At 44.9% G+C, this 12,937-nt stretch overlaps 1 protein-coding gene across 1 annotated transcript in view; it reads left to right on the top strand.

Annotated features, from left to right (window-relative positions):
- The window catches only part of PHACTR1 (phosphatase and actin regulator 1), a gene marked incomplete at its 5' end in the record, with an annotated part of 535,964 nt that overhangs the window by 491,016 nt on the left and 32,011 nt on the right, over positions 1-12,937 (top strand). Inside the window, one exon of the mRNA XM_082848323.1 lies at positions 1,447-1,603. Coding sequence (XP_082704449.1) covers positions 1,447-1,603 — 157 coding nt within the window. The remainder of the gene's footprint in view (positions 1-1,446; positions 1,604-12,937) is intronic.

Here is a 12,937-nt window from a genome sequence, read left to right as displayed (position 1 = left end):
ATTCAATTCCAGTCTACAAAATATATAAAAATACTAACCATTGTATATGGAACCAATTCATTTTTAAGCAGACCTCAACCACTGAACTTAAATTTCAGTGATCAGCTTTTTAATGCGTGAACTTATATGATAGCAACCTTTTACCGACTGTGTGCCTGACAATATGCTAAGGTTTTATCCTCATCTACATCTTACAACACTCAGGGGCATAAACTACTGCCCCATTTGACAGGTGAGGGGAGAAAATGGAGAGATAAGGGACTTGCCCAGAGACTCACGTCTACTAAGTGGCAGTGCTGAGAGTTGAAGCTGCCTGTGTCTCATTCCAAAACCCACGTTCTAAAAGCAGTGGCAAAAGAAGGAAGATAAGTACTTACTATATAAGATCCAAAGGCGCCCCCCAAACTTGCTGCTTCCCGGTCTCTTCCTCTTGCCTCACAACTCACCAGGCTTCAGGCAGCTCGCTAGACCTGAGTGATGGAAATAGTCCTGGTGTTGAGGAGAGAACCCTGGAGGGGCAGCCGAAGGCCCACATGGTCCGTGAGGGAAGGAGCTGTTGCCCAGCCTCTGCTCACTGTTTCCTGCCCGGAGAATGGAACGCTTTATACCAGGGTTTCTCAACCTTGGCACAAGTGACATCTTGGGCCAGGCAATTCTTTGTCATGGCGGCTGCCCTGTGCACTGTAGGATGTTTGGTAGCATCCCTGGCCTCTACCCACTGGGTGCCGGTAGCACCCTCCCCAGCAAACTCGAGTTTGACAACCAAAAATGTCTCTAGACCTTGCCAGATGTCGCTGGTGGGGGCAGAAGTCACTCCTGATTGAGACTCATGGATTTATTCCAGATGTGAGGAAATAAAAGGAGAAGCAGACCCAGAACATTGCCTGTTTCCATGAGCTCGCTCCCTCTCCCACCCCACACGGACCCCACTTTGCCCAACTTTACTTGCCTGTACCCTCCAGCCCCACTGTAGCTGATCTCTTTTGTCTCCTGTGATTCCCCCGCCTATCCTTCACCTCTGAGCGTCCACACACGCAGATGCCCACCGGCCTGCTGCCTGTTGGCCTCACTTATCCTGCAGGTGCCGGCCGCGCCTCCTCCGCCCTTTGCATTCTGTTTTGCACTCCGCAGTCTGTCCTCCCCTCCTTTGTGATGTTGCCCACATTGCGGGGGGAGTTCCTGGGGAGCAGAGATCCAATCACAGGCTCTCCATGTGCCCCGCACATGCCCAGCATACCGCGAGGTAGAAAGGACATGCTGATTGCAGGAACTGTATGAAAGTCACATACTGTAGCTTTCCTCCTTTGACCGAGGTCTTGACCGCGCTCAGGTGTTGGGCTCTTATATCTGTCTCCCCGCCTCTCACCTTGTGGTCCACGGCTGTCCCTGGGGGGAGCCCGAGCAGGTTGGTGACAGCCTTATTACCTCATGTCTCCCTTCCTGCAGGCTCCCTGGCCATGAAGGTGTGCAGGAAGGACTCCTTAGCCATCAAACTCAGCAACAGGCCCTCCAAGCGAGAGCTGGAAGAAAAGAACATCCTTCCGAGGCAGACGGACGAGGAACGGCTGGAGCTGAGGCAGCAGATCGGCACCAAGCTCACCAGGTAGGACGGCGCAGCCCCCGGCTCCACGGATTTCCGTGCAAGAATTCAGTCTCCATCCTCAGATCTGTTTTGAGTGTCTCTGAAGAGCTCCCTGCAGAAAAAGTCCGTGGAAAATATTCCATTTCTTCTGCAGGGTTGCTTTCATGGTCCCCTCTTTTTCACTCATCAAAGTCTTAGAAATTTCACTTGACTAAAGGTTCAAGCTGAGAGGAAGATTTCCAGGGAGAATAAGCACCTATAGAACAATTCCCATCATCCAGTAGAATTGAGGACCTATATACCTAGGCACTGTGGTTTGCTTAAGCACAAAGCAATCGAATAAGTGGACTTTTCTGCTAGACTGTGCAACTAGAAGACATCAGTGGTGGGTAAAGATGCCTCATTACTGAGCGGGGACTCTTCTTGAGTGATTGCCCCTATGAGTGGGTATTACAGACACAGGCAAAGCAGTATGTCATATTAATACGTTAAACACTTACGTGTGTATTCGTACCTAGTGCATCTTTATGTGGTGTTATGTGGTGACACACTTATTAGCCAGGCACTCTTCTAAACATTTTATGTGCGTTCGTTCATTTCATCTTTGAGCTTCCCTATGAAATGGACATGTCTGTGCCCATTTCACAGATGAGAACACGAGAGAGAACTTGAGTTACCTGCGTAATGTCAGACAGAATGGCTGTGGAGGGCCCCCTGGCCATATGCGATGCTGCCTCTGCAATAATAGTCGCCAGGTGAACCTTCACTTTGGCCCAGGCACCATGCCCACTGTTGGAATGCAGTGTGTGGAGGTCTCCCAGGTTTCCTCCTGACTTTCCCACTTACTGCCCCGTAGCCTCGTGCAAGTCACTTATTCTCTTCCCCTGTGTTTTCTGCCTTTATAAGATGGGGAGTTGTAAGAATTAAACAATATAAGTAAAGCACTTAAAACAGTCTCTCTAACCTCCTCTAGGGAGCCTGTCCCATGGTGGAAGAGCCTGACTTTAAACACTGTTCCTTCTGTTGAAGTGAAATCTCTGTCCATGCATTTCCCACCCGTTGGTCATATTCTTTTCTTTCTGCAGCTACCTCACTCCTCTTAACACACATGCTTTCGGGTACTTGGAGGCAACGGTACTGGCTCCCCAAGTCTCCTTTCCTACACTGCATATAGCCACATTCTCTCTCTGGGGTTCAGTGGGTTGGGTGGATATAGTTCTAGGCTGCTTCCTGAACCAGCTTGTTCAATTTTACACCTGATACAAATAGGGCTTTCCACTGGGGGACTAGAAATAAGAGAAGAAGCAGATCCTTGACCCCAGCCCCTCTTCCCAAAAGTTCATTTCCATTATCCTTTGACTAGGACAAAGGAGCATGGGTATCCTTTATTCTAGTTCTTTCCCTCACTTCCATTTTCCCAGCTTTGTGACAGTATAAGCAGAGCCCCAGGATTGTGGGGAAAATTGAAAACTTCTCTGCAGATGTATGTGAGATGCCAACACATCTAGCTGCCCAAGGTGGCATCTTCTGTGGAGAGAGAGACAAAGGTGGGAGATATGGAAAGCAGATGTGTGCAGCCGGCCACTCTGCTTGTCCACCACAGAGCACCATCCACCTGGAGGAAACTGGCAAAGTGAAAAAGGCCATTGTCCCAGAACACGCTCCTGAAAAGACACAGCCCAGCTTCTCATGCCTGAATCCATACCAGCATCCCACCACTATTATCACGTGGCTATGGCAGTGACACAACCCAGAGGTGGGAAGAGACACAGGCCACCATGCACTGCAGGAAGTTCTCTGCATTTGAAGATTTATCCTTGGAAATCATCCCTTTCCCAACCTTTCCTCTTCTGACAGCACTTAAATCCTGCTCAGGATTCATAAAATCCACTGAGCGTTCACCGTAGTGATGTCTATTCCCAACCCTCGTTCACCCTGGTCAGTAGAAGAAGACACACTGACCAGAGAGAGAAAGATGGAGGTAGAGAGGACAGCATTGGGCATATTCCAAGTGTTGAGCTCCGACTCCATTTCTTCTTTGTTCACTCTTTCAACTAGGGAGTTTTATTTCCTTCTGGTCTAACCCTTGGCATCTCAGCCAGATTACAGGAACTGGGCATCAGGAAAGGGCATCAGGAGTGTTGAGCAAGTCAAAAAAGTTGTGCAGAGTTCAGCAAATCTGGTGGGGAGGCCTAATCCACGTCTCAAGGTCTTCTTTAGAAAGGAATTTTAAGGACTATTCTCTTTTGAATGAGAACCCAGCTTGGTGCTTCCAGCCACTCATTTATCCTGAAGCCAGGGGAGAATGAAGGAGAAATCTGAGAACCGGAAGGTGACCATGGTAGAGGGAGAGCTAATCCGAGGCCCAGAGCCTTGGCTTCTAGCTCTGGTTCTGAGGGTTTCCTAAGCAGATGTTTGCTCACTCTGGGTCTACATTTCCTAATCTGAGGGGATTAGGTCATCTGATCACTTTGTGCAAACTGTGAACTTCATTATCATCAAAAGTAACTAAAGGTATGTAGGAATCTGTTGTAGAGTTTGCATTTCCGAAGCTACAAGGCTGCGGCTTTCTTTGGCTATTATTTGAGGTAGTAAGATGTACTGGAAATCTCAAGCTCTTTGAAAAGCCTACGGCCAAGTCTGCAGTCCTCGTGGAATGAGCAAGATAGAAAACATAATTTTAGTCTGACAGTTTTAATAGCATACAAGAACAATGTAGCGCTCCAAGGATAGTCCCAAATTGGGGGAAGGGAGCAGAAACATCAAGGAAAATGATGTCAAGTATTAAGGGAGAGTTTCCACCTAAGAATGCAAAAATATTGTTCTTCCAAAACTGTTTTCTCATTGATGCTATTGGGCAGACTCTCCTAAACCTCGGTCGTCAAGTCACCTGGGTGCTTTGATAGTAAATAACTGTTTCAACCAACCGCCATTTGAGAAGTGAGGGCTGCCCTTGAGACATGAACGTTGTCAGCTGGGTGTGCGTTTCTCTGCTCCTTGTGTATTACAGCCTCAGGCCGGTTGCAGAGAACCAAGGGGTCAACACATCCGTCCACTGGGGTGTCCGAGGGATGAAATAGTAGAACTTCGACTTAAATTTATTTTATGTCATTCTTTTTAAGTCGATTGTGTCTGTGTTATAATGCACATATATATCAATGCAGTAGTATCAGTACTTGTATATAACTTATAAATAAAGAAATGGCATGTGTGGGGATACATGCTTAAAAAATTAAATTGACCGAGTTCTCAAGGAGCTTCGAGCCCACAGGTCTGAGGGTCCCTTCTTAGGGCTGCGTGAGCAGGTCCTTTCCTCTCCAGGGACCTCTCTAGTCAGTGGAAAGGTAGAGACCTCAGGGCCATCCCTCACCCCTGCAAAGCCCCCAAATTCAGGATGCTGCTGCTTCCTCTCTGAGTCTCTTCTCTGGGCCCTTCAACCTGAACCCTAGGAGGTGGTCAGCCTGTGTGATCTTAGCTCTCCAGTCCACTTTCAGCTCCCTTCATTTACCAAGCTTTTTACTCCCCTAAGATTAATATTCAACCCACATGACTCCATGTTATTTATTTGAAATACATCTTACTACCCCGTCCCCCCTCCCCCCAAAAAATCATTATTTAAAAAATTAGACATGGAGACATACTTCTCAGTGTTCATAGTGAGGATGACCTCTTTCTTGATCAGTCAGGAGACAGCTGATATGGCCCTAAGCCACTTACTTTCCAGCTTGGGGCATTGATTGGTTGAAGAAATGACCCCCACACACACAACTAAAGGATGGCGCTCAAGACCATTGGGAATGGGGTTTTGAGGGACTAAATAGAAGTCTGATGCCTAAAGGAGTTGTTCTTTTGCTTCTGAAACATCCTTTAGAAAGTGAATCATCCTGTAAGTCACTAAGACTAGTTATTTTTTTAAAAAGGAGCTAAGACCCTGAAACGTGATCTGTTCTTGGTTACTCAACAGCCAGTGCGCCTAAGCCTTCTCTTGGGAACAGCCAGCCTTTCAGACCCAGCTGTCCAGTCCTCTCCAACTGAGGCCCCTCCCTCAGTCCCCTCCAATACCTTCTGTAAGGTTTGGATCAGCCAGGGGGAGAGAAAGCCTGGGAAGGACGATGAAATGGGAGGTGCCTTGCAGTATACGTAAGAGTATATAATCTAAATTAAACTCAGGAATAAATAAGGATTCGGGCAATCTGCCTCCATGACATACTTGTTCCCCTAAAATATCTCTTCACCCTTAAGATATCCGTGTCCCGCTCAGGGGTGAACTGTCATCATCTTTTTTTTTCCTTTTTTTAAACTTTATTTCTATTATTTTATTTTTTATACAGCAGGTTGTCATCATCTTTTTTGCAGTCATGGTTGACCACGATGTTTTCAGCCTCCCTCTGAGCTGGAGCAGGCATAGCCCTGTCTTAAAATGGGAAGCATCCCTACGGGGAAACTCTTTGGAAACCGTGCTGGGTTTTGGAAAGGATGTTTCTCCTGTGATGTCCTTTTCCTAGACCAGACATAGCTGGTGGTTCAGGCCACTCACCTATGATTCTTGCCAACAATCAAAGGAGATGCTGACTTAATTTCAGCTGCTGGGAGTATTCGTTTTCTAGGGCTACCATAACAAAGTACCACAAACTGAGTGGCTTCCACAACAAAAATGTATGGTCTCACAGTTCTGGAGCCTGGAAGTCTGAAATCAAGGTGTCGGCAGGGTTGGTTCCTTCTAAGGGCAGTGAGGGAGAATCTGTTCCAGGCCCCTCCCCTGGCTTCTGGTGGTTCACTGACAGTCTTTGGCCTTCCTGGTCTCTGCTTTCATCTTCTCCCAGCGTGTGTATCTCTGTGTCCAAATCTCCCCTTTTTATAAGGAAAGCAGTCATCTTAGATTAAGCTCCAACCCTCATCCTCTCGTTTTAACTTGATGACCTCTGTAAAGACCCTATCTCCAAATAAGGTCACACTCTGAGATGCTGGGGGTTAGGACTTCGACATTTGTATTTTGGGGGGATACAATTCAGCCCATACCATTTGGGGAAGCATAAAGTGGGTCTACCTAGAAAAGGAGCCACAAACTCAAATGCACACCTGGGGCCAGGCAGGTATTGAACGTAAGGGAAGCGGGCAGTTCTAAGATTGTTAACAGGGAGTGCTGGGAACTGGGGTGAGATGGAAAGTCCATCCTTTATCATAAGGGGTCACCACTCTTCAGCTTCAGTCCCCTGTTGTTTTGGAGAAATGAAAGACCAGTTTGTCAGATCTTATTTTTTAAAAACTCTGGATTTTTTTAAAATGAAAATTCCGAATTTTTTAAACATTGGACAGACCAAGCAGAATATAATTATGGGTTAAGTTTAGCCCCGGGATCGTGTCTCAGCCTGTGCCCCCTGGATGTAATCTCTGACCTGGAAACCATAGGTTTTCCTATCTACCGTATAGTCCTAACTTCTATGGGCATGCACTGTGCACTTTGATGACATGAGATAGAACTCTTCCGTGTGTGATAAATGTCAATGTGAGCATGTGCATGTGTCTCTCTGTAGCAGTTGGGAATTCACATCTTCTAGGGTCCAAGTTAATTTGAATGTGGTTATGTGGATTAATCACTAAAGCAATATACTCTATTCCTAGAAAGAACTTTGACCCAGCTTTCAGGAGTTTACTCAGTTGGTTTTCAGAGTGTTTGTGACTATGGAAAAACACATTAAGCTGAATGAAGAAATTGGTTGAAATAGCTGTCACTGCTTTCTTTTCCTTAATGCGTGTTGAGTCTGGGAATCAGAAGGGTTAAGGTTAAAGCACTGGTAATTGTTGATAGTTTGAATCTATACATACAGCATGAGATCCACACCAAGCATCATAGGGCAGATGAGATGTAGGACCCGCCTTTGAAAATTACCAATATTCTGCCTCTTCTTTCCTCCTTGGTATTTATGATGGCCGCCTCTTAAATAGCTGTTGTCTTTGCAGTGGCAGGGGGGTGGGGAATGAGATAGGGGAGGTGGAAAAGTGATGACCTGATCATCCCCATGAAACCTAATGTGTTATTCTCTCTTACTCAGAATTTAGTGTGCTAGAAAGAAAGAGTATTCTAAATCTGTATTTTATGCTCCTAAGTAGTTCACACTATAGGAAGAATATAAAATAATATGGGGCTTCCCTGGTGGTGCAGTGGTTGGGAGTCCGCCTGCCGATGCGGGGGACGCGGGTTCGTGCCCCGGTCCGGGAAGATCCCACATGCCGCGGAGCGGCTGGGCCCGTGAGCCATGGCCGCTGAGCCTGCGCATCCGGAGCCTGTGCTCCGCAACGGGAGAGGCCACAACAGTGAGAGGCCCGCATACCGCAAAAAAAATAAAATAAAATAAATAATAATATGTACAGAGGATTATGTGCTGCTTTAAATCATAATACAGTGTTCAAGGGAGAAACTTGAAATCCATTTTTCATGCTTATAGCACAGGCAATAAAATGCAGTAGTCCTGACTTCTGACTGTAGCTTGCATACTGTTGGTGGTTTGGGAAAATCAGTGTTATGAGTCTCGATACACCGAAGCCTAGTTCCAAGGTGGCAAATGGTATCTCCCCCCAAATCTAAGGGCTGATGGCTAAGTGTGAGCTGGTACCTTCCCAGGCTAGGTAATTTCTTCTGCTGCAAAAGCACTTTCTAAAAAACGGAATAACAATCAAAGGCTCTATGAATTCAGTTCAACTTTGGCTGACTGAGGGTGCCCTGGACGTGTGTCCCTGTGAATCACTTGAGAGAAAGAAGGGAGGAAAATAGACCCGAGTGAAGTTTAGGAGGAGCTTCCTTGTCCGCCTGGCTTTTGCAGCCTTGCAGCAGCATCTGCACCCTCCTCACCTTTGACTGTGATGAAGGATGGAGTGGAGAGGGGACCAGAGAGGAGAGCGGAGCGGGAAGAGGGCACTTGCGGGCTTCCCTGGTGGCGCAGTGGTTGAGAGTCCGCCTGCCGATGCGGGGGACGTGGGTTCGTTCCCCGGTCCGGGAAGATCCCACATGTCGCTGAGCGGCTGGGCCCGTGAGCCATGGCCGCTGAGCCTGCGCGTCCGGAGCCTGTGCTCCACAATGTGAGAGGCCACAGCAGTGAGAGGCCCGCGTACCGCAAAAAAAAAAAAAAAAAAAAAAAAGAGGGCTCTTGTGTCCGCTCATCTTCACATCCGCAAAGCCTGGGAGGGAATGGCTCAGGTCAGTGGGCTTTTTCTGTGGATTCTGAACCCTCCCATAAAGAAAACTGGAATTAAGTACCAGTCGCCAAGCTGAACTGAGTGATCAGAACAAGCTAAATCAGGGTGAAATAGGACGAGAATGGAGTTATTGAATCCTGCAGCATTTGTATAACAGACATGTGGAATCTTCGAGCAGCTCAGTGGCTTTCGGATCGTTTGACATCTCCCATTAACTCACTGGGCAAAATAGAAAATCCTCTCTTAAAAGCCCTCCAGAAAGGCTGACATCTTCCGAAAGGTGCTGAGTTGAGTGGAGGCTACAGCGTGTCCTGACTGATAGAAAGTTAAGGGCAGCTACACATCTGTTTCTGTCTGTTTGTCTGTTATTACTGATTGCCATTCTTTTTTTTTTTTTTTGAATTTTATTTATTTATTTTTTATACAGCAGGTTCTTATTAGTTATCTGTTTTCTACATATTAGTGTATACATGTCAATCCCAGTCTCCCAATTCATCCCACCACCGCCCACCCACCCCCTCACCCCCCGCTTTCCCTCCTTGGTGTCCATACGTTTGTTCTCCATATCCGTGTCTCTATTTCTGCCCTGCAAACCGGTTCATCTGTACCATTTTTCTAGGTTCCACATAGATGCATTAATATACGATATTTGTTTTTCTCTTTCTGACTTACTTCACTCTGTATGACAGTCTCTAGGTCCATCCACTTCTCTACAAATGACCCAATTTCATTCCTTTTTATGGCTGAGTAATATTCCATTGTATATATGTACCACATCTTCTTTATCCATTCATCTGCCGATGGGCATTTAGCTTGCTTCCATGACCTGGCTATTGTAAATAGTGCTGCAGTGAACTCTGGGGTGCATGTGTCTTTTTGAATTATGGTTTTCTCTGGGTATATGCCCAGTAATGGGATTGCTGGGTCGTATGGTAGTTCTGTTTTCAGTTTTTGAAGGAACCTCCATACTGTTCTCCATAGTGGCTGTATCAATTTGCATTCCCACCAACAGTGCAAGAGGGTTCCCTTTTCTCCACACCCTCTCCAGCGTTTGTTGTTTGTAGATTTTCTGATGATGCCCATTCTGACTGGTGTGAGGTGATACCTCATTGTAGTTTTGATTTGCATTTCTCTAATAATTAGTGATCCTTTCATGTGTTTGTTGGCCATCTGTATGTCTTCTTTGGAGAAATGTCTATTTAGGTCTTCTGCCCATTTTTGGATTGGGTTGTTTGTTGTTTTAATGTTGAGCTGCATGAGCTGTTTATATATTTTGGAGATGAATCCTTTGTCCATTGATTCATTTGCAAAGACTTTCTCCCATTCGGAGGTAGAATGAGATGCTAATTAATTTGTTTGTGGTCATCATTTCACAATATAGACATTTATGAAAACACCACATCATGCACCTTAAATATATACAATTTTCATTTGGCAAAAACAACAATAAATAAAAGGCTTTTCACATTGGCTGAAGGAAGAAGGTAGCCAGTTGGCGGTTGCTGTGCAGAGTCATGGTTCATCTGAAGGGAGCAGATCATGTGGAAAGTTTGTGAGGGCCTGTGCTGGGGCCGACATCACTACATGCCCATGAGCTGTGTCAGTGAGTGGACTGCTCCTGAGGGCCAGGAGATCAAAATAATCTCCATTAGAGAAAAATGAGGCCCAGAATAAACATTGCTCCTGTTTAAAGAAAAAACTAGCTTAAGTACAACTGGGAGATCTCAGAAAGGAACAGTGCACCTTGAGCTGAATAAGTTTGTTTTCTGTGGGTTTAAGGTTAACTTTTCAGGGAAACAAGTTACTAAGGGAGACCATGGAACCTCGACAAGTTGATTCTGTTGGAATTCTTTTAGAATTGATGGTGTACAACACTGTATGAGGTATCATTTAAAAGGTAGCTGGAGGGAACTCCCTGGCGGTCCAGTGGTTAGGGCTCAGTGCTTCCATTGCAGGGGACATGGGTTCGATCCCTGGTTGGGGAACTCAGATCCCACAAGCCCTGCAATGTGGCCAGGAAAAAAAAAAAAAAGGTAGCTGGATAATCCTCCTTCAAAGAGATTAGTCAAGGTTACCCATCGTTCTCTGTTTTAGCCTGGGAAAGAGATGCTGATGGCAGGTTCTGTGGGGAAGGTGGGGGTCCTTCTGGGCCACATCCTTTTATTGGTGGGAGTGTATTTTAGACTTACTTCTCTTTCCATTTTTTTTCCTTTCAACGTTCCTGGGAGAATGCGGATGGGACAGGGCTCTGGATAAGTTAATCGCTGAATAATCTAAACATTTATGTGTTAATAGGAACAACTTCAACTTGAGTTGTCAGACCATTTTTCTTGTAACATATTTTTTTTCTTTCCTACAATCTTTTGATCCCTCTATAAACTAAAACAGGCATAATGATGTGTCATTGCTATCAAACTTTTATTCATGAAAGGAGCTCTCAAAGCCATTTGTGAATCTGCTGGGAGGCAATGAATAAACAGTGAGTTAAATCATCTTATGAAGCACCAGACTTTGGTTGAAAGATGCTTCTGTCACCTGGAATAGTACTTCAGAATCTGGTCTAGTGCTTTCAGATTAGCTTATTTGGAGTTTTTTTTTTTTTCCCACAGTGAGCTTTGTACCTATATCACAAGGAGTCTATTTGTGAGTTTCTTTACCTCCTTCACAATTGCATCTCCTGAATGACTGCCTCTAGCACCCTTAATTTTACAGTTAAAGAAACTGAGGCCAAAAGAAATTAAGCTGCTAGCCAAGTTCGTACAGTTATCTGGCTACACTGGGATCTGAAACCAAGACCTCTGACCCCAGCCAGTGCTAAAAATTAATATCCCCCAGAAAGGGGAGAGATGTATTCCCTTCTCACTGGAAGAAACAGGCCAGTTATTTGTTAGAAAGTATGACAAGGCATAGATCTCAGTTGGTTTTCTCAATTCATGTCTGAAAGAGAGAGAAATGACTCAACGGTTTTGAATTAAATCTTTAAGAAACATTTTCAGAAGTTAAAAAGCCCATGAATAAGGAATCTGAATTCTCTCATAGATAGTTTCTTTCATGGGCACTGTTTCCTCCTCAATCCCACACAGCTAAAAGAACATTTAAATTAAGTGCCCAAGTGAGAGACATTTCCCCATCTTAATAGTTAATCACAGCTGAGAAAATCTCGTTAATAATTTTTGAAGACTGATCAGGTACTTTTGAAGGTTCTGTATCTGATGCCTTAGTTTGGAGTTGGCCTGTTCTAGTGATTCTGTCATTCAGATGATAAGTGAAGCTCTAATCCCTTATACTTAGGAAGATTTCTTTGTTCTTCGTTTCAACGGTGAAGTTGGCATTTCCCGTCTCCAGGATAATTTCCATGGTATGTAGAGTACTTTCTCCCTCATCCACCAACTTTGGCTGCAAAGTTGATTGAAGGTGATTTTGATTGAAGGTGATTTTTCGACAGCTCTCCTTAGAGCTTGCACACAGTCCTGAATATTTAAATAGCAGAACTGGATTACAGCTGAGATATTTGCACAACAGTTGTTTTTCATAGGTCCCCTCACATCTCTGTTGACTGGCAAAAAAAAAAAAAAACCCTAACTCTCATGCAAAATGCTAATAAGAGTAATTCATTTTATTTATCTTCATTATATTCATTTCACTCTTCTTGGTTTAGAATGCAAAGATTTTTAGAATAGCCTTGAAAATTGCATATATGCTAACTAAACAGTGATTTTTTTGACAGAATATAAACAAGGGAAGTCATCCAAAGATACAAACCCTGGAAAATCGCTTTTCCCTCTGATTCCGAAGGCAGTTCCTTTGAAATATAAGTGAATACGCTTCTATTTTAGGAAGTGTGATCATGAAAATTTTATGTTCTGTGCCCAACGAACCATTAAAACAATAGTGCTTCAAAACGGGCAGCCTTAGTAGTGCCTTGGAAAAAAACAGCAGGCAGACAGATAAATCCTGGGTACTGACAGGTGGCCAGTGTGTTGAGAAGAGCTTTACCTACGGTCAACCCAAGCCTCCCTTGGACTCTTACGATTTTCCTCGTGTTGCTCGTCTGCGTATTGTAACTTATCAAGCTCCCCTTGAAAGATGCTGAGAGAGGTCATTACCTCTTCCTGTGAGTTAAAATGAGAGCTGCCCTCCCCAAATTTGATTGAACCAATG

This window comes from Leucopleurus acutus (genome assembly GCF_964270905.1).
Source record: "Leucopleurus acutus genome assembly, chromosome: 10".
Taxonomy (NCBI): domain Eukaryota; kingdom Metazoa; phylum Chordata; class Mammalia; order Artiodactyla; family Delphinidae; genus Leucopleurus; species Leucopleurus acutus.
This window is presented reverse-complemented; position numbering and strand designations above follow the sequence as displayed.